General features: G+C 31.5%; 4 protein-coding genes and 1 long non-coding RNA gene across 7 annotated transcripts; 2 read left to right on the top strand and 3 right to left on the bottom strand.

Annotated features, from left to right (window-relative positions):
• Positions 1-1,018: 1,018 nt before the first annotated feature.
• LOC146541194 (uncharacterized) lies at positions 1,019-3,840 on the bottom strand. Its single transcript, XM_085191203.1, has 2 exons — positions 3,051-3,840; positions 1,019-1,537 (listed from the first exon to the last, which is right to left on the bottom strand). The coding sequence occupies exons 1-2, from the start codon at positions 3,364-3,366 to the stop codon at positions 1,032-1,034; spliced, it is 822 nt and encodes a 273-aa protein (XP_085047329.1). The 5' UTR covers positions 3,367-3,840; the 3' UTR covers positions 1,019-1,031.
• Positions 3,841-6,235: 2,395 nt separating this feature from the next.
• On the top strand, positions 6,236-10,245 carry LOC146541195 (venom serine carboxypeptidase-like). The gene is made up of 9 exons (XM_085192926.1): positions 6,236-6,568; positions 7,000-7,255; positions 7,690-7,861; positions 8,063-8,175; positions 8,464-8,631; positions 8,929-9,096; positions 9,270-9,529; positions 9,622-9,750; positions 9,924-10,245. The coding sequence occupies exons 1-9, from the start codon at positions 6,540-6,542 to the stop codon at positions 10,111-10,113; spliced, it is 1,485 nt and encodes a 494-aa protein (XP_085049052.1). The 5' UTR covers positions 6,236-6,539; the 3' UTR covers positions 10,114-10,245.
• On the bottom strand, positions 7,000-10,509 carry LOC146541196 (uncharacterized). Its single transcript, XR_014878427.1, has 2 exons — positions 10,392-10,509; positions 7,000-7,280 (listed from the first exon to the last, which is right to left on the bottom strand). It is a non-coding gene; the product is annotated as an uncharacterized LOC146541196 (long non-coding RNA).
• A 423-nt stretch (positions 10,510-10,932) lies between these two features.
• On the top strand, positions 10,933-20,412 carry TM9SF2 (transmembrane 9 superfamily protein member 2). The gene is made up of 9 exons (XM_085192910.1): positions 10,933-11,271; positions 11,634-12,029; positions 12,775-12,930; positions 13,919-14,257; positions 14,727-14,819; positions 14,958-15,163; positions 15,860-16,019; positions 16,820-16,981; positions 17,304-20,412. Exons 1-9 carry the CDS (start codon positions 11,092-11,094, stop codon positions 17,643-17,645), a joined length of 2,034 nt encoding a protein of 677 aa, XP_085049036.1. The 5' UTR covers positions 10,933-11,091; the 3' UTR covers positions 17,646-20,412.
• A 427-nt stretch (positions 20,413-20,839) lies between these two features.
• Positions 20,840-25,591, bottom strand: mus201 (rad2 superfamily protein mus201). Of its 3 annotated transcripts, none has more exons than XM_085192879.1 (7): positions 25,179-25,591; positions 24,916-25,091; positions 24,452-24,669; positions 24,175-24,370; positions 22,314-24,096; positions 21,787-22,085; positions 20,840-21,634 (listed from the first exon to the last, which is right to left on the bottom strand). In XM_085192879.1, exons 1-7 carry the CDS (start codon positions 25,264-25,266, stop codon positions 20,972-20,974), a joined length of 3,423 nt encoding a protein of 1,140 aa, XP_085049005.1. In that variant the 5' UTR covers positions 25,267-25,591; the 3' UTR covers positions 20,840-20,971. The 3 variants fall into 3 exon arrangements, with proteins under 3 accessions (XP_085049005.1, XP_085049014.1, XP_085049023.1); XM_085192888.1 differs by having other exon boundaries at positions 20,841-21,634; positions 24,916-25,068; XM_085192897.1 differs by lacking the exons at positions 24,916-25,091; positions 25,179-25,591 and having other exon boundaries at positions 20,841-21,634; positions 24,439-24,663.
• Positions 25,592-25,621: the final 30 nt, after the last annotated feature.

Raw genomic sequence — 25,621 nt, forward strand, 5'->3', positions numbered from 1 at the left:
GCGTTAATTAGTTTGTCATGATAATTTTGAACTGTGTCTCCCGCGTCCCCATTTACTAGCGTAGGTATATACTTATGTAGAGATTCCATATACGAGGTGATTTCTTGTTCCGTTTTTAGTGTACTAAATTTGTTGTTATTATTATATCCTGCTCTACTTTTTATTGGTTTTGAGAGCGTAATTACTGATCTAAGTGGTCGATGGTCCGATGGGTAGGTTATATTTAGAGTTTCAATGTTTTGGAATAGTTGTGGTCGATTGGTTAGTACATAATCGATTTCATTTTTATATTGTCCGCTTGGGGACCGCCATGTCCATCTTTTTTTAAATTTTTTCTTGAAAAATGTGTTAATAATCGCTAACTTGTTTTCCAGAGCAAAGTTAATGAGTTTTTGGCCTCTGGTATTTCTCTCTCCGTAGCCGTTTCCTCTCATTATTAAATACTCATCTTTTTGCGGTTGCCCTATTTTAGCATTAAAATCTCCCATTAGAATGAAATCCTTGTACGCTACATCCATGGCTTTGTATATCATTTCGTAGAATGCCGTGATTTCTTCTTCGGTTGCAGATTCAGTTGGGGCATAAGCTTGAATTATGGTAAGGTTTTTATTTGGTAAGTGCAAGTGTATCAGTGCTACTCGTTCTGAAATGCCAATATAGCTAGCTAAGTATGGCTTTAGGTATTTCTTAATAATAAAGCCCACTCCATACATGCCTGGTGTTTCTCCTGTGTGACAGAGAATAAAGTTGTCATGTTCGGCTATTTCATTGCCGAGTCGTCGAGTTTCACATATTCCAATGATATCATATTTTATATTCGATAAGGCTTCAGTTAATTCTATAAGTCGTTCTTGTGAAGATAATGACCTAACATTATAGGTGGATATGTAGAGCTGGTTTAACTGGTGCATCTCCTTTGGAAGGTAGTGGTCGTAATCCTCCTCGGTGACCAGCCGGCTTGGAGGATATAAATCAGTGTGTGTTGGTTTCTGTTTTGTATATTTTTTGCATGAGAGAGGTGTCGGTGGTTGCTATATATTATTCCCTTCTTGACTTTTATCATTTTTATTCGATAAGTAATTAAGTATAGTCTGTTTAGTCGTACCTTCTGAGAAACTAGAAGATCTTTGAGATGCAGAACATGTCAAAAAGGTTTTATTTTTCTTGGAAACTTGACTGTTACGTGATATGTTTCTATTACTGGTATTTTCATTGTGCTGTGGTGAGGTAGAAAGGTGCCTCTTCCTGGTGTCCTTTCCTTCATATTTATTAACTATGATAATTTTGTCGTATTTAATAATTACGTTATTACCTTTTGCTCTCTCTACTTTTAGTTGTTCTTGAAGCATTCTTCTCTTCTCTAATACATGTGTGGGGTAGTCTTCTTTTATATAATAGTTAGTGTTTTTTAAAACCATTTTCTGTTTCATAATCTTGATTTTAGTGCTAAGTGTCACAAAGGTGACTGTAATTGGTCGGGGCTTCTCAGATTTTTTGCCTACTCGTCTTACCTCTTGTATGTCATCACAGTTAATAGTAGGGGCGGCGAAGAGGGGACTTTGTGGAGTCATTCGAGCGCATCAGATTAAGATACTGGGGATTCCTTGTACTCGGTTACGTACTTCCACCAAATATGAGCTTCCTATGTATGGCCGCGCATCTAGGATAAAGGATCAGATTAGTAAAAAATAATTGATCATCGGACATTCTCGAGCGCGTCAGATTAAGATAGGGTAAGTTAGTTACATGCTAAATCGTGTATATTCCACTAATCTGACAATTTGAGAGTGACGCAAAGGAGGGAGAGGGCTCCAAAGTTGTAAAAAAAAAACGTTATCTGGACATTCTCGAGCGCGGCTAATTTTTTTTTTATTTTGAAGGGAATCATTCAAGGATTACGAAAAACATATAATCTGACAAATTCCACAAACCGAAGTAATAGAAATTGATTGATAAAGTTTAATATACCTAAGAATTGCATATATTCCTCTCACCGTATTTCTATTCCTATCGCACTCTTTTTTTATTTATTGGTCCCTAACTCATCAATGAAGATGATAAATTAAAAAAAATACTTTTTTTTGTACTTTTTTTTTATAAATACAAGTATTCTATTTCAAACATTCATTCTTTTAGTTACATTCTATTTCTTGAGCTTTTCTATTGATTGCGTTCAATGAATAAAAAAATTGAGGCCAGTCGTGGCGCAGTGGCACAAAGTGTGACAGTAAAACAGACTGGTTGTGGGTTCAATCTCCATTCCAGGAGATGAAATATTTATTAAAATTTATATTTCCATTTCTTCGCTCTGGTGTCGAGGCAAAACAGTGACATTAAGTGCTGCTACTCAACACTCAATGCCTTCAAAATTTGGCAGAAAGTGGGGAACAGAGTGTCTTAACCTTAGGTTCCCTCTGCCTACCCTGCTGTGTGCGGGATACAACGTAAAGCTGACTTGTTTCTTGTATTGGTTTAAAAAAATATTAATAATTGTCAGATTAAGCAAGTCCCTTCAGATAATCGTCTGATTTTGAGATATCACGTCTAGGGCATGAAGATGAACCATATATATCTTAATCTGACGCGCTCGAGTATTTCAAGATGACGATTTTTTTTTGCATTTTCAAACAACGATTACGAGCTTGCGTCACATCCAAATCGTCAGATTATTACATAAGAGCTTTTTTTTAGGTTCACTTAACACCCCCTTAGAAAATCTGACGCGCTCGATAATATTTTTTTTTTTGCCATTTTTAACTCTTACGTACGACCACCTCCACCACGGAAACTGTCAGATTAACATATTTTCATGCTTAAGAAGACGTAGGCAATTGATGATATCAATATCTGACGCGCTCGAGTATGTCCATGGAACAGTTTTTTTTTACATTTTTGAAAATCTATAACCCCTCAACCCACCGGTGAAACGAAATTTTTTATATAACATTTTTTTCTTGTTATCATCTAAGCTTCGCAACCCAATAGGTCTCCATGACGCTCGAGTGACTCCACAGTTTGCTGCTTCGCCTCCCTAACTATAAGGTTAAGTAAGAAATAATCATTTATAAAGTTAATAATTTTATTCTCCATATCAAAATAAGATTTCTCATTATCTTCTATGCCAAAGAACACTATATTTCTTTTCCGTGCCTGTTTCTCTAATAAATTAAGTCTTTGTTCTTGATCTTCTATTTTTTCCTTGATTTTAACTTGATTTTGATGCCAAGTTTCAAATTTTTTATCTAAAATTGTGTTTATATTTTTTGATACTTTTTCTGTAACTATTTCGACGCTATTCTGGATTGCATTTTTCTGTGCATCTATATCCTTTTGGATTTTGCGAAGTGCCTCCATAATTTCTTCCATTTTGAAATGGGCCAATTAATTGATTTGTTAAATTTTTGCTACTACCGCTATTCGTCGCTAGATGGCGTTGCTTTATTTTTCTCAGCAAAAAAGGCCGCAATTCTTATGAAACTTAGATAAAAGCACGTATCAGTATCCTCACAGAATTCTTGATATTCCTCACTTACTGAAGCACAGTGCTTATATTTACTCAAATTGTGGCAAAAAAAGCATATATCAATGTATGCAATTTTTATTTTTTTTGCAGGTAGGTCAAGAATTTCTAATGCAGGTCAATGACCGGTCATTGACCGCACTTGACTTGTAAAAAAGTCCCAAATTGCACTATAATCGTTAGTTTAAGCACTTTATTACAACTAATTTTTAGCATAACACTTTTTTTAAACTATGAGCACTTTTTTCACGACTTTAACTTATTATTTTTAATGAATAACGAATTTAAACTCAGAGCAAAACGGCACACGTCTACCTTACGCGGTGAGCGACTCCCCTCACATTAAAACAACTTTGCTATAAAATGTTACAAGGAAAGCTTAAGACAAATGCGCGAGTAAGTAGAATTTTTATGTGATGACTTAAAAATATTAATATATTTTCTTTCATATTTACTAACCGACGATAATATAAAGTAGAACTATGTAATTAGACACAATTTTGTAAAGGACTTTGTACTACAATATCACGTTACTAAGCCTGTCTGTTTTACTTGGCACCGACTTCAAAATTATAAAATCTTTGTAAAATTATTTTATAGTATAATTTTTTAATTCGTCGTTAGAAGTCAGTTTTTCTTTTTGAAATAATTTATTGTTCTTGTAAGCACATGTGCATTAGTCGAATGCTTGGACTAATTATAAATTTATATGAATTTATATGAATTTAGAAGCAAAACATAAAAACAACTTTTTAATAAACTTTTTATCGTAGTAGGTGATTAATAAACAAAAATGTTATCTGTTTTGTCGCTGTATTTATGTGCTTTTTGTTAGGTATATTTGCATTTATTTACTTCTAAATTCAAATTTTATTTTTATATTTCGTTTAGTACAAAGGTATTTTTTTTGTTACTTAATTCACATTTTTAATTTTGTCGCTACGCATTTTTTAAAGCATTACACCGCTACGAGCACTTCATTTATGGAATGGTACGGTTCTTTGATTTAATTTATATCTACTTATACAAGTTATCTATCACACTTGTTTACTAAAGCAGTATTTCGTTATTTATTTTCATTTAGCTGGACAATTATGATTTTTTCTTTCCTTTACAGATATTTCAGATCTTTAAATTACTTTCTTGAATATTATTTTTTAAATATACTGCAAATAAAAACAGACAGTTTTTTAACTGTAGGTACTCTTTTTATAGTATAGGTAGATAACGTTACCTACTCTAAGCCAGATTTTTAATTTCTACATAGGTATTTTATCTATTCGATCAAGTAATTAAAAATATGTTTATATTGACATGTATTTATTATTTTATTTGTATCTTTCGTGGAAATATCACAAAAAATCAGTGGATGTCATCGAATGTTTACAAAAAATGATAACATGTACCTTACATCGGTACTTATTTACTTCGTTTATCTACCTACCTACCCACTTCTCTAATTATAAGTTTAATTGCAAAGTGAGAAATTAGTTTAAGTGGAGAACATAGTATATTCATTAGTTCTTTAAATATCTATGTAGTTATAGTATATTTAGAAAATAAAAAACTACAGTCGCTCATTTTTAGTATGAATGTAGGAGACAAAGATTATTTCTGGAAGTTCAAAAGTACCTATGTAATAAGCTGCAATATTGTTGTAATGCAATATTTTTTTAGCGTCACCTTGTATCCCGCACACATCAGGATACGCAGAGGGAACCTAGTGTTAGAACAATCCAATCCCCATTTTCCGCCGAATTCGGTAGACCTTGCGTGTTGAGTGGCGGAATTTAACCCCGCGCTTTGCCTCGACACTAAAGCAAAGTAAATGGAAATATTAAATATTTCATTTCCTCGAGTGGCAAATCGAATCTACAACTAGTCGTTTAAGCGTCACACTTTGTACGACTGCGCTACGACGGACCTCTTGCTTTGGGTATATAAAAGTACACAAAAGTATTTTGTTAAAATACATTTACAAAATACAGTTTTAAGCATTAAGTTTTTCGGTCCCTTTGGTACCTAATTAAAATAAAGTTTACGAATTATTGAGTAGGTACCTAATACATAACATATTTTATTTCAAACCTCCATTAAAGAAGAACCCTCATCAGCGCCTCTTCATATCGTCGAGATGATCTGATATCTCGAAAACATAATTTGAATGTATAATTTATGTTCAGAAAAAAACCCGGTGCGTGGGAAAATCTCGGTACGGGCCGAGCGGTTCCTCGCGGCCATTACTGCCAATTGCTACGACGTTCACGTCGCAAGTGTAACATCAATGTTTGTTTTACTATCAACATCCTAAATATAGAGCAAATCACATTTTAAAAGCGTGCAAGAATCTATCGCGAATGTCGGGAGCGTGGGAGCTGTTTTATGCTAAACAGGTCATTGGTACCCCATACCTGTTCGATACTTGTATACAGGCTGTTTTAATTTCGCGAGATGATACTTCTCTTGTTTTTTTTTAATTAATAAAGATTTTAACAATTTTTTTATATTTATTAAGTTTCAGACTTTAAGGTTTTGGTTTATAGGTAATTAATTTTAACTAAATACTTGATGCTAATAATGTATTTATGATAAGATTATGTCAATTGATTGTAATAGATGGTTATAATGGAAATGTAGGAAAATTGGTACTTCAAACAGTATTATCAGTACTCGTATAAGTATCGTACTCCATATATAAGTGAAGGAAAATAAAAATAACAACCTATAAGAAAAGGTCTAATAACTAATTTTTAAATAATATTTATAATATTTAACATTTAATAGAAGAAAAGTGTCATATAAAGGTATCACTTACGTGATGACTATAATAAAAATTAATAGCAATAAATACGTAAACAAGTTTGGCCGGACACGCTGTACATAAGATCGAGATAAATCCAAGTTCAAGGCACAAGTATAGAGTGAGAGACGCCGGTATACAAGGTTCCTGTCGCGAGTACTACGGTTCCATTCCGACGCCAACCCCCAGGACGGCCACTAGCTCCCATCCCAACTTAAGATGATACTAAAATGGATAATTCTTTTTACGTAAGTAAATTTTAATTATGGGTCAAAAGTCAAAAGGCATTAGTGGATATAGATTTTAATTTATTTTCTAATAGATTTTTAATGGAACACATATAAATACTATATTTTTTTATATCCAGTAAATGTGTAAAACATTCTCTGTGGTACTGGATACCGTGGGAAAGTTGCTTCAAGCAAAAGCCGATGTAGTCATTGCTGTGGTTATGCAACTCCATGTACTTTTAAGTTGTTATATAATACAGGAATATTATAAATATATAAGGTATCACATATTATTAAGCTTCTACTGTTATTAATTGGCGTGGGAATTAGGGGTCGTTAAAAATACATAATATAACATTGAAATTTAATAAAATCTACAAATGTAGATAAAGTGAAATTAATATATTAAAGAAATAATTAAAATTATATACTAAAATCTCTTTACACAGGTACATCCATCAAATAGCATGTCTAGAACAATATCCACATCCGGAATTACCACCGGGTGAAGCACCGGAACCTATCGTGTCCTTCATGGAAAAAACGTATCGCCCTGGACGTGCCCGTATGAGCTACGATGCAGGAGAACCTCTTCTTCTTTCCCCACTCATAGAAACCAACCAACTTGAAGAAGCGAGAAAAGCAGCTTATGTTGATCCAGATTATTTACTTCCTGGTATGACGAGCTACGCTGGTTATCTTACAGTAAGTTGCACAATTTGTTTTTATTCTATAAAAAAACTTTTGCTGTTATTTTTAATTGAAATATTTTTTCCTCGATAGGAACAAAATTGAATAAGTTTTACAATTAAGTACCTATGCTCATGTACTTAGATCATAGTTTAAATATATTTAAAAAGAACACAAAAACATTTTTACGCAGAAATCTGAATGGCGTATTAACTATATTTTTTTATATGAAGTAAATGAAAACAATAAATAATGTAATAGTTATTATAATATCTTATATCATATCTTTCTTCACAGACGTCGTTATCGAAGCTTATGGCATTTCAATATTTAAAACAAAGTGTGCTTATTTAAGTTCAACTGGGTGATAATTCACGAATTTCTTAGGGTGCCTACACAAAAAGTGCCGAAAAAAAAAAATATTTAACCTTTTTTTCTTTGTGTTGTAGGTAAATAAGGAATACAATGCAAATCTATGGTTCTGGTACTTCCCAGTAGCGGAGAAATCTGTAGAGGAAACTCCTTGGATTATCTGGTTACAAGGTGGACCAGGTGCTTCTTCATTGTACGGCTTATTCACTGAAATAGGTCCGTTCGTCGTTAATGAAGACCGTTTAGAGGGTAAATATTAAGCTTTAAAACAAAAAGTTAATATGTGATGAATACCTATTAATATTCAATTTAAATTTCATTGTACGCATCAGTATTTAAGAATGTTTAGAATAATAATTCTCTACGTAATTAATAACGTATTTTAGTCATCAAAGAGCGTATTATAAAAAATAAAATTCTAAAATATCAAATGAATTTTATGTGTTCCAGAAATAAAGTACTCCTGGGGTAAAAATCATTCTCTCCTTTTCATCGACAATCCTGTAGGAACGGGCTTCAGTTTCACCGACGATGATCGCGGTTTTGCCACTAATCAAACCACGGTAAATAATAATCATTAAGCAATCATAAATTAAATTATAGAGTTCTTGTTTACATTCTTTACCATAATAATATAAAATATATCTATCTATAGACGACTCTTGGCTGAAATCTGACTGTCTAAAAAGTTATTAATGGCATTATAGGCGTTATAATTAATTATTATTTTAACGCCTATATTCTCAAATGTCGTGTGTAATCGTTATTGGCGCGATGCATAAAATTGCTTAATAAAAATAATAACTTTTATATTTTTTTTCTAAAATAACAATTTTATACATTTATTTTAGATCGGGGAAAACTTATATACTGCATTACAACAATTTCTAACTTTGTTCCCGGAGCTTCGTAAAGCTCCTCTTACAATTGCGGGCGAGTCTTACGCCGGCAAGCACATACCATCACTTGGGGTTCAAATACTTTGGAATATACATCATGCTGAACCTATTAATTTACAGGTTGGTTTTAAAAACAATATGACAAAATGAGATTTAATATTATAAATAACTAATATAGAAGGATATAATTGCTTTTAAATTCACAAAATACACATTTGTAGATTACATTAAGATTTACACCTAAACATCTATCAACCATTTTTAGATGTATTAAAAAATATACAATTAATTTTAAGTGATCTTTGCAAATCTATCAGTCAAGAAATGTTATTTTAATAGCATCGGCATAAAGATGCAATGACATAGCATATAAGTAAATGAAATATGCTGTAGGTATTATATTTTTGTCTTTTTTAGGGATTGGCGATTGGTAATGGATTTATTGATCCCTTGACTTTGCAACGATATAGCTACTTCGTTCGGGAAGCAGGCTTAATAGATGACAAAGTAGCAAACGTTATGATGCAACTGGAGGCCGCTGTGGTACAATTCATTAATTCTGGGGAAATGCTAAAGGCATACGCTGTAAGTAGGATATGCTATTTAATATTTATTATCTTTACACATAAGTATCCCGCGATTTGCGACATATTCAGAAACAACTAACAATTTTGGTTCTTATTTTTTATTTATATATGACTTGCCTTTCAAAACCTAAAAATACTTGGTAACACGTATTATTATTCTAATATTTTCAGTATTACAATTATCTTCTACAACTATTCCTTTCTGAGTCTAAGCTGAACAACCTCTACAATTACTTGCAAGATGATATAAGTTTAGACGGGGCTTATCTCGACTACATTCAAAGAGACGATATAAGGCGCGCTATACACGTTGGAAATACAAACTTCACGTCCATTGGAGTTGTGTACAGAAAACTTGTGCCTGATTTTATGGCAAGTGCTAAACCGTGGCTGGAAGAATTACTTGAAAATTACAAAGTAATGCTTTATAAGTGAGTATTGCTAGTTTATCACAATATCACCTCGATGGACGTTCAAGGTACGCGTAACTGATGGATATTTATAAAAATATATATTATTTCAGTGGCCACTTAGACATCATTGTCGCATACCATCCTTCCGTTAACACTTACGAAAGCCTCTCATTTTCTGGAACAACTGAATTCAAGACAGCCAAACGCAAATCATGGTATCATGATGGAAACTTAGCTGGGTAAGATTATAAAATAATTAAGTTCTTTACTTTTAGGGTTCCGTACCTTAAAAAAGGAACCATTATAAGATCAGTTTTTTGTTTCTCTGTGTACCTGTATATTTCTTTATTTCTCTAATTATTCTATAGTACCTACTCTTTACAGTTATTATAAAATGCCTATTTTTTTACAGTTATTATAAAACAGCCGGTAATTTAACAGAAGTGATGATCCGTGGAGCTGGTCACATGGTGCCAGCAGATAAGCCTGCTGCATCTCTTGGTCTCATTTCTGCATTTGCTCGCGGCATATCTTTACAAGACGATACTGGGGCTCTAGTGGACGTGGAAAAAAACTTGAGGTTTCGTCAGCTGCCCTTGTAGACATAATAACTAAAAACCTTATTCTATACATAATATTATTTTTATGTATCCTACTTAGTTAAGACAATCTGTTGTTTAGATTTTAGTTTGTAAATAAATTAAAGTTAAAATAATAAAAAAGTTAAACTAAAATATAGTTTTATATTTTTTTATGCTTTTTAATTAATAGTTAAGAGTAGGTAGTACTCGAAGGATTGTTTGAAAAATAAATGAATAACAAACTGCAAGAAATTAAAAATAAAAAACAAGACCAATAATTTATTAGGATTAACACGGACCTATTTAAATTTTACATGGCGAGTTTAATTTTTTACCTTCTTTTTCTGGTTGCCGCTTTGGTATATATTATTTTGATTATCTCGTCTCTTTAGTGATACTCACAAGGTTAAGTCTAATCGATTGACGTAAGAATAATCAAAATCTAAAAAAAAATTTAGTTCATCGTTTTAAAACAAGTAAATATGTATTATTGTATAAGAAATGTTTTTAGAAAAAAAATATTGAAATTCCAAATATATTTCTGCATTAACATTAGAATAAATTACAAATTCCTACGAAAATTCCAATAACAATTTTATTTTCTATGTATTTATATTCTACGTAAAAAGGATAAATTCGTATAAGGGTATGAAAAATTTATATCTTCTTTAATTAGATATTGAGTGGAAATATCACAAAAATGCAATGGCACCCAGTCTGGATTAAAATTTAATTATTCTATAACCACGGTACTACACCGTTCAAAGTTTACGAAAAACACATCAATTTGTAAATGGCAACATTAGAATATATGAATTTTATAATCTGTAGATAGATTTAATAATCTGGCATTTAGTGGTGACGTTTTCGATCTAAGAGTAACTGCGACGGGATAGGATTATTGTGAATCATTAAAAAACCGGGTAATATCCCCGGTATTAATTTGTTTGTTTTGTGATAAACGATTATGAAGGTTTCATTTTCGCATGGATACATGTTATGATATTATTCCTTAAGAAATTTATTATATTAAGCACAAAACTACAAGACACCATGTCTCTATTCTTGTATGTGGTTTGCGCATTACTGCTGTTGACACCTATTAGAGCCTTTTATTTACCAGGATTAGCCCCAGTAAACTACTGCAAAGCTGGTGAAGACAATGGAAAAACATGTAAAGTAAGTACAAGAAATCACTAATAAATTACCCGTCGTAATTATTTTTCCATCATGCTTCGTAAAATGCCGAACCACGTTTACTAATAATAATACATTTAATAAGCATGGGTTTGGTAAGAATATTATGGATATCTTATTATGCAATTTAATTCTTTTTTGTTAACAATTTTTTATTTACGCTTTACATTAGTTGAAATATATTTTTATGCCTCTGATTTATGTTGCTTATAAATTATAGTTAATTATAATTACTTAATTATCTAAATAAATTTTATGTATTAATTTTTATCATACTTATTAAGGAAAGATGCCTAAATGTGGTATAGTACCTTAAAAATGTTAAAAACTTTTCATTTTTTCAGAATGAAATACCTCTATATGTAAATAGACTAAATACAGAGGAGTCTGTTATACCATTTGAGTACCACCACTTTGACTTCTGCCTTTCTGATGAAACCCAATCACCTGTTGAGAATCTTGGTCAAGTAGTTTTCGGAGAGCGGATTCGGCCAAGTCCATATAAATTAAACTTTCTTCATGATGAAAGCTGTAAGGTTGTGTGCACTAAAGTCTACAAAGGATCAGATCCTGAGTCAATAAAAAAATTGAATCTCTTAAAAATGGGAATGGCTCTATATTATCAACACCATTGGATTCTTGATAACATGCCAGTTACTTGGTGTTATTTAGTTAATGAGGGAGGTAAAACTTATTGCAGTACTGGATTCCCTATGGGTTGTCAAGTTAGAAAAGATTTGGTGAGTGCACTTTTACATATTATATACAAATCACAGTTCTTATCTGTATTTAATCACAATCATTTAAATCTGTTAATAGCCATGTTAATCACAATAATTTAAATCTGTTAATTTATTCTAATGTTAATGCAGAAATATATTTGGGATTTCAATATTTTTTTCTTTTATAAATATTTTACTGTTCACAGTAATTGTATTGTTATCATTTTACAATTCATAGATACATTGTTGATAAAACAAACACAATTAGTAATGGAAATGTTAATAATTATTATCTTTACAAATTATCAGTTTAATAATTTTAAAAAATGTTTGAAATATAATATAAATCGTCAAATGGACTAGGCAACTATTCTTCTCACATAACATAACATGTGCTTTGTTGACTGAAATATCAATAGTATTTGCATTTCAATAAATCTGATTTCAAATGTAATAGTTTCAATATAATGTGTTGCTGCTTTGTACTTGTTATTAGACTTTATCTGAGATGCTGTAGAATAGAGTAGTCACTATGATAGATATTGTTGGCATCGGGAAAAAGAACAAATGGAAGAAGAAATGGAATGAAAGGAAAAAGAAATGATTACTTGAATCATCCCTCTACCTAGTGGTATAGTGATAAATTAGCTAGAAAGCGTATCATTAATAAAACAATACAAATAGCACCTTTTTCAAGTATTCATATCCAACTATAGATATTTTTTTATTATTTTCTGTATTTACAATTATAACATTTTTACAGGACACTTGTACACCAATAGTGAATACAGCTTCCAGTCCGTTTGGTACATATTATCTATTCAACCATGTTGACTTGGAAATTACATACCATAGTGGGCTAAAGCAAGAGTGGGGAGTTGGTTTTGGAGATAATGGAGGAAGGATTATATCTGCCAAGGTAAGATATAAGAAAGAAAAATCCTGTTAGTGCTCTCTACACTTCCTAAGAATATATGATACATTTTTGCCCTTTATATCCAGCCGTTTGAGCTGTATGTATATCAGCAATATGGTGATCAATTAAGACCCAAAATTCAGAATGTATTTTATGTACTCAAAAGAAGTATATACTCATTAAAAAATTTGCTATGTTATCTCAAGGACAAAGTAATTAAAACAATGTGTTTTTAATTAAATGATGCAATAATTATAGCTTTTCACAAAAGCCAGTAAAACATGCAAAAATGATAAGAGTTTTTGTAAATTTAAAACATGGATACCTACAAATATGTGCTATAAATATATCAATACATATAATGAAAATGTTACTAATTCCCACTGTATATAAAAAAAATATAAATTAAAAAAAAATTTATCATCTAATAACTAAATGCACCCAAATTTATCAAAGTATTTTTTTTATCTGTGCATTTGTGGGCCCTAATTTCAGAAATTAGTATTTGTTGGATTTCAATAAGTTCATAAATAAAACATTTATATCACTTTTCTCTCCCATACGGACACGAGTCGCAGGCATAGATAGTAACTAACAAAGATTTAAATATGTGAACATTATTTATTCATACTTTAATAGCCTTACTTGATGGTCACTTTTGTAAGAGATATACTTTAGATAAGAAATCTCTAGAGATTAGTTACGCATATTAGTTCCAGGTTTGTAAAATTAGCATACTCTATTCAATAGGCATATGATTCAACACTTACACACAATTTAATTGTGTCGGATTATAATAACTATGATGTCATTTAAATGTTTCTTACTTTTTATACTACTATTTACCAGCATTTAGCATAGAGAACCTAGTTTTAGGGATGTTTCATTTCCAGTTTTAGATTTCCACCTTTGCATATACAATAAGTAATTTCCATCTGTTACATATAATAGACTATAAAGATGATTATTATATTGCTTTTATTTTTTTAAGGTTAAACCAGCCAGTATCAACCACCGCAACCCAGACAGCCTAGATTGTAGTTCACGCAACAGTCCCCTAGAAATACCTAATACTCTAACAGGAGATGAAACCTTCAATATAATATACACATATAGAGTCACATACATTAAGAATAATACCATAAAATGGTCATCAAGATGGGACTATATCCTGGAATCTATGCCACAAACGAATATCCAGTGGTTTTCAATATTAAATTCACTAGTGATAGTTTTGTTTTTAAGTGGCATGGTTGCTATGATTTTACTTCGGACTCTACATAAGGATATAGCAAGATATAACCAAATGGAATGTGGGGAAGATGCTCAGGTAGGTTTAATATTAGTATAGAAATGTTTTTTTTTAAATTTCATTGTTTTTATTTTTGTTTAACTGTTTATATTAATCTTACCAGGGCGACATATTCGCATAAGCAACAAAGCCCTTAAATTAGATTAAAAAAAAAACTTTATATTGATCATAAATCATGCATTATAGTGTTTTATACCCAATTATGCTATACGGTTAAAATATAACTTTGATAGTTTGCTTGTACAATTTATATAAATAAATAAGTCTTGATTTTCATTGAACAATCTAACATAACTAATAGAGCTACAAATGATTTAGGCTAGAATATCAATCAACACTGATTATAAGTTACACCCTAAAACCTACTCTTTAATAGTCGATAAGAGAGGAGTACAGTAATTATTTAGTTATAATGATCATCATAATGATTTTTACTAATGAAATAAGTGGTATATTTATAAAAAATATTTTGAAATATTTATTTCAGGAGGAATTTGGCTGGAAACTTGTTCATGGAGATGTGTTCAGACCACCTCGTCGTGGCATGCTACTTGCTGTTTTCCTAGGATCTGGATCACAGGTCCGTTTTTTAATTTTTTTTCAAACATACATGAAGAAAGGCACCAGAGGCAATTTTGCTAAGATTAATTTTTAAATACATGCTGTCACACCTTTAAAACAACCTTTTTTTTAAATCATACTTCTCCCCACCACCCAGGTCTTCGGCATGACGCTGGTGACGCTCGCGTTCGCGTGCCTCGGCTTCCTGTCGCCCGCCAACCGAGGCGCGCTGATGACGTGCGCGTTGGTGGCCTGGGTGCTGCTGGGCGCCGCCGCCGGCTACGTCAGCGCGCGCGTCTACAAGAGCTTCGGGGGCCGACGGTGGAAGAGCAACATATTGCTTACATCTATGGTGTGTCCAGGGTGAGTAGTCTGTATCTCGTTTATAGGGAGGTAGATAGAAAAAACCCAATTCGTTTCGTACTTTCCACCGAATTTTCGTGTCATGACAGCATGTTTAGTTGCGGAACTGAAAAACGCTCGTTGTTTACCAGAATGAAGAAATTAAATCAATTAAAGTATAATCATTCCTCATTTCCAGTTACGCGGTCGCTAAGTAGGTCTAGTGTATTTTGATCATCGTGTTTGTTTTATGAATATGAAACTATGATTTAATTTCACATAATTTTGAGGCCAGCTGTGGCGCGAGGCCATAAGCGTATGACAGTAAACGCGACAGGTCGTCGGGTCAATTGCCACTCGACGAAATATTTTATATTTTCATTTCTCAGCACTGGTGTCCGAGACAACGCGCGGCGTTGAGTTCCGCCACTGAACAGGCAATTCATTCAGAATTCGGAAAAATACGGTAAGTGGGGATCGGAGTGTCACAACACTAGGCCCCCTCTGCCTACCCTGCTACTTACGGGATACAGCTGAAACCTGAAAGACATCATAATTATAATAATAACATTTTAAGAAATTAAGAAGATATTATATTATATTTTTTAACAATGTTTACTCAGTATATTATTCGAAATAAAATAAATATAAGGGAATCCCAATATTGGCTAATACTACTATATGCCTAATTATAACATAAATATATAATCTTTCCAGAGTGGTATTTTCTCTGTTCTTTATAATGAACCTAGTGCTGTGGGGTAAAGGCTCGTCCGCTGCAGTACCGTTTTCAACTCTCGTCGCGCTGTTAGCGCTGTGGTTCGGAGTGTCTGTACCCTTGACTTTCATTGGAGCTTACTTTGGATTTAGGAAACGGGTAAGTTTTACTTACTATTTCAATTTTTTTTTGTATTTCATGATCTTTCTATGTATACATAAATAATTGTGACATAATATTATCGTTGTTTAGATAACAACAATACTGACATTACATTAATATATTAATTGTAATTAGCTATTAATATAAAACTGATTATCTCTCAATAGTATTTTAAATTTTTGAAACATTATAATATTTATATTGAGTCTGTCGTGGTGCAGGGGCACAAAGGTGTCTTGAGGGAATGAATTATTATTTATTAATATTTTCATTTCTTGGCTCTGGCAAGAAGACAAAAGCCCAGTGTTGAGTTCTGCCACTCAACACGTATTGCCTCGAAAAATTCGGCAGAAAATGGGGATGAAAGTGTGTGTGTAGTTGCCTACCCTGGCTCTGTGCGGGTTAGACCGTGAAGCTGATTTATTTATAATATTTATTGTGTGTACTTTTCTATATACTCTCTATTTTTGCAAATTAATATTTTCAAAACAATTTAACTTCAATATGGAGAAAACCCAGACATATTATATTGTCCAATGTAGTCCAATGCACTAGTACAAATATTGGTAATATTTTTAAAAAGTAGCGTTAATCACTTGACTTTCGTTTACAAAACTATATGACGTTATATCGTTCCTACTTCCGTTTAAAGTAATGATTTAAAAATTATGAATTAGAACTAACATATACTAATTACTACCTAAGTCACCAAAGTTTTCTAAATTGCATATTTTTACTCAAATATAGTAAAATGGGTAATTGTGTAAATTTATTTATGGAATAAACTTCTTTTTCAGATTCTAGAACACCCAGTGCGTACAAATCAAATCCCGCGGCAAATTCCGGAACAGTCCCTCTACACTCAACCCATACCTGGCATTGTTATGGGAGGAGTGTTACCCTTTGGATGCATTTTCATACAGCTGTTCTTTATTCTGAATTCCCTTTGGTCCAGCCAGGTCAGTTGTTTGATTGTTTATAAGACTGAACATTTTTTATTTTTTGTTATATTCTTAGAATTTCTTGGATAAAATTTAAAATATATTTTGTAGTTTACTTTGTGGAAATAGTTTACTATGTGGAAATTTTCAGATAAAAGCTTTATTGAAACTGAACAATATTAAGATTATTTATAGTGTGTACCTTATAATTCATTATTTGAATACATACAACTATTTGTTACAATGAAGTCTAACTGAAATATCAGGTTCTGTCTTTATGAAAAATTTATGATGTAAAAATGAACAAAAAAAGTAAATAAATTTCTATATAAAATTCCAGATGTACTACATGTTCGGATTCTTGTTCCTCGTGTTCGTGATCCTTGTCATCACCTGCTCGGAGACCACCATCTTGCTCTGCTACTTCCACCTCTGTGCCGAGGACTACCACTGGTGGTGGAGGGCCTTCCTCAGTTCTGGATCCACTGCTGGCTACCTCTTTGTATACTGCTGCCATTATTTTGTCACTAAACTTAACATTGATGATGCCGCTTCAACATTCTTATACTTTGGATATACATTTATTATGGTTTTCCTTTTCTTCTTGCTTACTGGTACTATAGGCTTTATGGCTTGTTTCTGGTTTGTAAGGAAAATATACAGTGTGGTCAAAGTTGATTAACTTCTCTATTGGTTTGCTTGTTGGTACAGTAGATGACTTCGTGTTGTTTTTTTTATTTGTATATTATGATGTGTTTAGCACATTGCGTTGTATTGTAGGAGGCGATCCGTAAATTATATCAAAATAATTACATGTTTTTTTAAATTCCTCGTTCTGGACGCAGACAGTCATATTTTTGAGACTGCTGCCTGACGTCACATATATCGCAAAATTCGGAAATTATTTTTGTTTATATTTTCAAAAAGTGAAGTCACGAAATACCTCTTTCACCTTTTCGTAATATGTGATGTAAATTAGGGATGGCCTTTAATTTCTACATTACTTGTCGAATCACTTGTTTTTTTTCGTTAGAGAATTTTATATTGCATTTAAAATTATCTCTTGAAAAACTACCAAATATTATTTTTTAAATTCTCAAATTGTAATTTTTCACATATCGGGTGAACAGTTTGTTTGTAAAACTACTTACGCAATAGTGTTTGAACATTAGAATAAATAAATAAAGAGATCGATTGATACAACGGATTGATGGATTGATACTTCAAAGTATTGTGAGACTGCTGTACACAATGTGATTAAATGTGTAAAAGTTTCTATCGTAAATAAACTGATAGTCATACAGACGTTTAATGTCCATTTCTTTTAGTATTAAGCTTAGGTTATTTATGTGTCCAATGGGGGATATTTTTTTTTATTTATTGAGGGTATAATTCAAAGTTTATAATATATATGCGACATAAAATAGAGGCCATCATGAGCAGAACTTTTGACTGTTAATAAGACAGTTGTAAGTTCGATTCCCTCTCGGGGGAATGAATTATTTTTGTTTCATTATTCTGGTAAAGAGATACGGCGCGGCGTTAAGCTTCACCATTCAACACACAATATTTAAAATGTGGCGGAAAGTGGGGAGACTTAACACTCCCTCTACCTACTCTTCTATATGCGGGAAACAGCGTGAAGCATTTCGAATGATTCTAATTATTGCCTAGTATGTGTTGGTATTTTAGCTAAAGTATGGTATACTTTTATTTTTCCCATTGGATTTTTTACTTTTTTTGTATATAAAAAATATTTTGGATTTATATAGATATATAAAATTTAACGGTCTGGCCTGACTTATATGAAATTATAATTTTAAAAAAATCATGTCAGATCTATATTCTTTGACATGCTAAGATTGTCGTAAATATACTTGTAGCTCTTTTAATTGTTTGCTAACTAATTACCAAAGTAAATGTATATTCTAAATAGTTAAAGTAATAGACACTTACTCAATAGTATATGCCACAGGAAGCTTATAAAATAAAGAATGCATGAGTTAGAGTTAATCAACAACAATATAGAAACAAACATACAAATATTTAGACGTGGCTATAACAATGTATGGCTTAGTGGACAAGTACTTGGACGGTTTCCATGAAGAGCAGTTTAAGTCTAGCGATGTTTAAATTTTTATACTTTTTATAATAGTTTTATATTTATTACGGAATCATTAAAAATTTAGTAACTAGCAAGCTAGGCCACAATTGTAACTAGTTAGTATGCGAGCTACAAGCATATAAATCGATCGATCAATATGACATTATATGCCTAACTAAACTGGCTATTAAATAAAATGTAGCTCTAAAATAAATTTTATCAATATTTTACTTTGTTTTTACTCAAACCAGTTTAGTACTTAAGTGTGAATGAAATTTCACTTTATATGTTATCTGTGTTACATATAATATGCACAATTTTACTAAAAATGAAGTTTACAAGTGTTTTATTGCATATAAAAAATAAAATTTTATTAAAATGCCGACATGAAACTTATTTACGCATGTATTTTTTCTTCATAAGTAGTCTTCAAGGTGGTGGTGGAACTCAATTACATTAGCCGACCAACCCCACCACAACTACATGTATATAAATAAAAGTATTTCCCCAAGTGGGAATTGACCCTGGAACGTGCAATCAGGCGTGTGTGAGCCAAGATGGCACATAATTTTACTATCATTTAATATTATTTACTAATTATTGAAACTAAAATAAACAATAGTAATAACGAATGAGATGTTTTAAAGGGTTAGTGCTAATGACTACTTTTATTAAATAGTGTGCAATTATCGTAGACAGTATGTACATACATAACGGGATAATTTAACTATATAGTACTGTAGGTACTACATTCAATTCCTTTTGACATCGCACTTTTGTATGCAATGCAAGACATGTTCTTTCTGTTTATTAAAATATATATATATTGAAAATCATGATGGTGAATATAAATCAAATATTTTAGTCATATTGCAAGATTTTAACTTCAGAATACTAATACATTATTATATATTTAAAGAAATTTCCAGAAATATATTATTAACAACTATATTTATATCATTTTCAATATTTAACATTTTTATATCCCATATATTTTAATATTTCCAAATCACATGAAGAATTGATGATGATTGAGATGTACAAACTGATATTTCAACATGCATTATTGAAAAGAATATTTATTATTTTTTATTTCAAATTTGATTATAATAATTTACAAGCCACATATTATTATTGTGTAAAATGATTTTAGTTTAGTTTGTAGTCATTCTTTTATTCATATTACTTAGTTATTTGTGTTATTATTCTATGTGATTATTTGCTGTATTTTGTTTATTTTAAGGAATTTATTTCATATAATATTATAAGTTATATAAATGTTTTAAACTGTGCTTTGTTATTTCAAAACAGTCGAGTGTAAACAATAAATTAACTATTTTATAAAGATTTTTTATTTAAACACTAATCCCGTTTTAAAAAAATATTTAACTACTCTTAGAAAACGTAATTTGTGTTTTCATGTAACAAATGAAATATATGTAACATAATTTATGAATTTTGAGGCCGTTGTGGCACAGTAGCACAAGCGTGCGACTGTAAACGCGACAGGTTGTGGTTTCGATTCCCACTCGAGCAAATGAAACATTTTATGTATTTATTTTTTTAATCGGATGAGGCGCGGCTAAGTTCCGCTACTCAACACGCAATGCCTCCAGATTTGAAGGAAAGTGGGGAATGAAAGTGTCTTATCACTAGATTCCCAGGTTCCCTCTGCCTACCCTACCCGGAATACAAATTGAAGCTAGAAAATAATAACAAAAGTTTCAAGCTACTTTGTAATCTGAAAATAATTGAATGTAAACAATAACTTTTTTATAAAAATATTTTATTTAAGTACCAATTCTGATTTAAAAGAAACTTTCAATTAGATCTCCATACTTCTTCCGCTTGCAGAAGACTAGACTTTCAAAAATTAAAAACCAATATGGATTTTATCTAAATTCTCAATCACTGTCACTTTCTGAGAGATCAGCCTTATCTTTGGGTACAGGCAGCTTTCTTTTAGTAGTTTTCTTCTTACGATCTATTTTAGTTTTACGAAACAGTTCAATAGCTTTTAGTTTGTTTTCTAATAAATGTTGTTTGTCCTTTTCCCTTTGTGGTATTATTTCTTGGACCCTATCGCTTTTCAGAATTTTTATATCTAATTTGGACTCAATACTTTTGACTGCAGATGATTTAACAATATGGTTTAATTCTTTAAGTTCTTCGTTCTTGCTTTTCTTAGGATTAGAGGGACCAGCTTTAGAATCATCGGTTTTCGTTTTAGCTGTTCGTTTCTTTGGAATTTTAACAATTTCTGTTTCATTAGTTTTGTCTAAAGGCATTTCTGGTCCCATTTTTTGTACTGCTGCTTTAACTCTTTTACTCATTTGATCTTCTAATGACTGTAGTTCAACTTTTCGTTTGAAGTAATCATACACACTCTTTTGGGTCTTGCGATCAACCATTCTTTTCAGCACTGGTTTTATAATTTCATCCAGTTTGTTTTGAGACCATCCAAACTTTGACTTGGTGTAATCTCTTAGTATTGTGATATCTATTTCGCCCCAAGTGAATTTTTCTTCACTTCTTTCGATATTTGGTTCCAAGTATGCTTGGACAACCTAAAAAGTATTACAAATAATTTATAAATATATAAAAAATTATAGTACACAAGGTCACTTATACTATTAGTATACTTTTATTTTCATTATTTTTCCAATCATACAGTGCTAAATATATTTTTATATTTGATAAAATAATTTAAGTTACTTACTCTTACACTAGGAAAATCATCTGTAAGGGAAACATTTTTTAGCTTTTTCTTCAAATTAATATTATCAGTGCGCCTTCCAGCTCTAACCCACTTTTTAAATTCTTGCAAACCAATTACTAATTCTTGATACAGTGCTTGTTTATTAGAACTCTTAGTCATTTCCATATTTATTTTCTTCTTATTGAATGGGAAAGATGCTAGGATTTCTAAAGCAGTGACAGGACCTACACCTTGTATTCCAGTTGTATAGTCACTACCAACTAATAGAGCTAAAAGTACTAATTGCTCTCTGGTTAAATCTGTAAGAAATTGTTTTGTATAATGGTAAATTTAATATTAAGTTGAATATAACTTTTTTTTTACATAAAAATATATAGTGTTAGTGGTCAGAAATCTCTAACATGAATATATATTAAATATTATCTTATTCCTTGAAATTTAATCGTAACTCTTTAGTAACTTAATTTAAATATTTTTTTGTAGTAGGAATACACAATAATATTTTGTTATTAATAAAATCTACTTACTAAAAGACCTTTCAATCCTCTCACTCAAAAACTGTAGAACATGCTTTTTTTGATTGAAGAAATTTTTGTAAACAGTTCTCCCTCCAAACAACCAAATATCACTATCATCAGTGATAGTCCCATCTGTTAATTCAACACTTTCTAAAAAAGCGCATTGAGCTTCAGCCTCCATTGGCGCTATAATGTATGGAATTCCAAACACTTGTAGTAATTCTTGAGCCTCTTTAGTCATTTGTTCAGTAATATTCCTACCAATTCGGTCTAAGCGACCCTTTTCTTTAAATAAGCCTTCTTCTTGTACTTCAAGTTCTGATACAATAGTATTCAATGTTTCTCTTGATATAGGGTTTTTTTCTGGTATTTTTGATTTTCTAATTTCTTCATCACATTTTTCTTTTATAGTAATTGATTCATTTTGATTTGTAACATTATCTTGTTTGGTTGTGTTGTTATCACATTCTTTAACAATTGTTTCATTTGAAGGGTTAACATTTTTATTTTCTACACTTTGAACATTTTCGATAGTCGTTGAAGGAGAAAGTTCTTTATCTTGTTCAATTTTTGCATTATGCTCCAATTTTTCATTTATTTTCGCATCTACAGGTTTATCTTTATCTTTTTTATTATTATCACTGTTGATACTAGCGTCAGCTTTATCACTAATAGAAACTTCAGCTTTTTTAATATTAGGTGTAGTATCTTTTTTGTCTTCTTTATCAAATATATCTGCGAAAATATCATTCTCTACTTTGTTTCCCATATTAAGAGTAAGCTCAATAAATGGTTTCTTAGGTTGATCACTCTCAGAAACTTCTTCAAATTCATCTCCACTGGAACTTGATTCTTTAGCAGATTCTTCTGTAACACTTATTGAACTTTCCAACTTTACATTTTTAGTATTACATTCTGATGCATCTTCTATACTTGTATCAAGAGATATAATTTCATTTCCTGGATTTTCTACTAAAATTATTGAAGCTTCAGTATCATTTATGTTAATTTCTTTTTTGTCACATACATTTTCTTTTAGAGTTATCGTTTGTACCGTGCTCTCATTGATTACTTTATTTTCTGATTTTATATTTATAATTTTCAAACTACTAACTTTTTCTTCATTATTTTCATCATCAGATGTTAACTCAATATTGTCTTCAATGATGGTCTTTTCTTGATTAAGTTCCTCTATTATCTTAGTAACATCTGATTCCTTTTGTTTGTATTTATTGTTATGCTTGGAAATCACTAAATTATCTATAGCCTTGTGAGTGAAATCACTGTATTGCATTATATAAGCTTTGGCAGAAGACATGTCTGTATGTTCAAAACCATCATCATCCTCACTATAATCAGTATCTGTTAAATAAGAGGTCCATGAATCATCTGCTTTTGATGTACAAGCACTTGTATCAGGATCATCAACACATTCTAAAGACATCTTTATAGCCTTTTGTAAATCATCTTCTAACTCATCATGCTTAGGAGATTTTTTTATTTCATTGGTTGAGTTTCCAACATCTGTATTTTCCACTAATTCCTTTTGTTTCACTTCCATTTCTCTCCTTTTAGCATCTTCTAAAGCTTGTTTAACATTGTTTATAAGCAAATATCTAGTTGTGTTGTCAGATGCGATACGCCGACTTGGCAAGCTATCTACATTAGTGTCTATGCCCTCTTCATTAAGTAGTGATTCAAGTTCATTTAAAGACATGCATCCATCACCCATTTCTTTTTCTGTTTCTTCCAGGCATTCTTGTAATTTTCGTCTTTTAAGCAACCTTTGCATCTAATATTTCACAGAAAATGTTATAATTTCATTTGTTAGTTACATAAAATAAACCATTAATATTATTTGAGAACTTACTTGAAAATCAGAAAAATTATTACTTTTCTTTGGTAAGGTATGCATTTTTCCCCATGAATTCATTTTTCTTGTTTCTTTTAATTCCACAAGTAAATCATACTTCTCTTTCAAAGGTAAGTTTTTGAATTTATCTGATTCAAGATCAACTGAATGTAAGTCAATGGATGACGCACTTGTACTCTGTTCATCCTCAGATCTGAAATAGTTTTTGGCTTAGATATGTGGTCAATAACAAAATAAGCAAAAAAATGATTTACTACATACATATAGAACATACTCAGATTCAAACTCAGACTCAGTCTCGGCTTCTTTTTCAGGTAAAGCAGGTAATTTAAAAAGATCATCATTGTTGTCCGCTTGTTTATTTTTCTTTGGTGAGATTTGTTTACCTAATAATGCACTGATGGCTGTCTTTTTTCCCAATATAAGTGCTATTTCCCTTTTTAATTTTTCTGATTGCGAATAATATTTTGATTTGTTATCTTGCCTTTTTGCCTAAAAATAATTAATTATATAAATCAGACAGCACTAAATCATAATAACAATTTTATTATAGATAGTTTATTTGTACACATCTTTTATATTATGTTTGGTATTTAATCAATCCTTGTGTGAAAAAATATAGAGCAAAAGAAATAGTAAAATTCCAAAAGCAGAAGACTTATAATTGTTTACCGACTTATTGTTTTCTTACAAGATTAAAAAATCAACTATTTAAGACTTATAAGATGAACTACTTACAATAGTTTCTTTTTTTAAATCTGGAAATCCACCATCAAATACAAAAACAGGCTTTATTCTAAAATATAGTAATTTACAAAGTCGTTGGAATAATCCCATAAGATGAGCATTTGGCAGAGGAGCACCTTTTGCATCTTGATATCCTTTCACCATCTGATGCAACCATATTGAAATGTCTATTTATCATAAAAAAAATGTTAAACTAATCCATTCGACAAAGCTTGGAAAGTATTCATTTAACTACTGACATATAGAACACCTACCAACAGCAAGGATTTTGTTTTCAAGAGTCTCTACCGGCACAGGTTTGCCGGCGGGCTCGATCAGCCGCCACAGCCCAGTGACTCCCATCGCGAGTTATTAAATTCCAGAAGTGATTTTTTGTTTTATCTAATCTATATAACAGTGTACATAACAAAGGTCGTTTCCCACGAGATCTCCGGTCAATCGTCGGTCTCTTCCTCACACATCGCAACCTTTTCGCTCCGTGAACTCGACTTATTTATCATTATCACGCACACAACAACATGGGGGGCGCGGGCGGCCGGCGTATGCATTCGTAAGTGTTCGGTTCACTAAATACAATATCAAATGTTTTACTACAGCGCGCCGCGACGCCCACTGTTTCCCACAGTTTATTTTCTCACGCCCCATGCGTAACCCCACATCCTATGACCGGCCGTCTGTAGTCGACACTCGGCAGCGG

This window comes from Heliconius melpomene, chromosome 1 (assembly GCF_056956725.1).
Source record: "Heliconius melpomene rosina isolate 202511_hmr_F chromosome 1, ASM5695672v1, whole genome shotgun sequence".
Classification (NCBI taxonomy): domain Eukaryota; kingdom Metazoa; phylum Arthropoda; class Insecta; order Lepidoptera; family Nymphalidae; genus Heliconius; species Heliconius melpomene.

Coding starts and splice junctions, on each gene's coding strand:
- mus201 (XM_085192879.1), bottom strand. CDS start 25,266: ATGGGAGTCACTGGGCTGTGGCGGCTGATCGAGCCCGCCGGCAAACCT. Junction 24,097..24,174: donor ATAATTTTTCTGATTTTCAA/GTAAGTTCTCAA, acceptor GTGAAATATTAG/ATGCAAAGGTTGCTTAAAAG. Junction 22,086..22,313: donor GAGGATTGAAAGGTCTTTTA/GTAAGTAGATTT, acceptor AATTTCTTACAG/ATTTAACCAGAGAGCAATTA.
- TM9SF2 (XM_085192910.1), top strand. CDS start 11,092: ATGATATTATTCCTTAAGAAATTTATTATATTAAGCACAAAACTACAA. Junction 14,258..14,726: donor AATGTGGGGAAGATGCTCAG/GTAGGTTTAATA, acceptor TATTTATTTCAG/GAGGAATTTGGCTGGAAACT. Junction 14,820..14,957: donor TCCTAGGATCTGGATCACAG/GTCCGTTTTTTA, acceptor CCCACCACCCAG/GTCTTCGGCATGACGCTGGT.
- LOC146541195 (XM_085192926.1), top strand. CDS start 6,540: ATGATACTAAAATGGATAATTCTTTTTAC. Junction 6,569..6,999: donor AAATGGATAATTCTTTTTAC/GTAAGTAAATTT, acceptor CTCTTTACACAG/GTACATCCATCAAATAGCAT. Junction 9,530..9,621: donor TACAAAGTAATGCTTTATAA/GTGAGTATTGCT, acceptor ATATTATTTCAG/TGGCCACTTAGACATCATTG.
- LOC146541194 (XM_085191203.1), bottom strand. CDS start 3,366: ATGGAAGAAATTATGGAGGCACTTCGCAAAATCCAAAAGGATATAGAT. Junction 1,538..3,050: donor CTTTATAAATGATTATTTCT/TACTTAACCTTA, acceptor TCGCCGCCCCTA/CTATTAACTGTGATGACATA.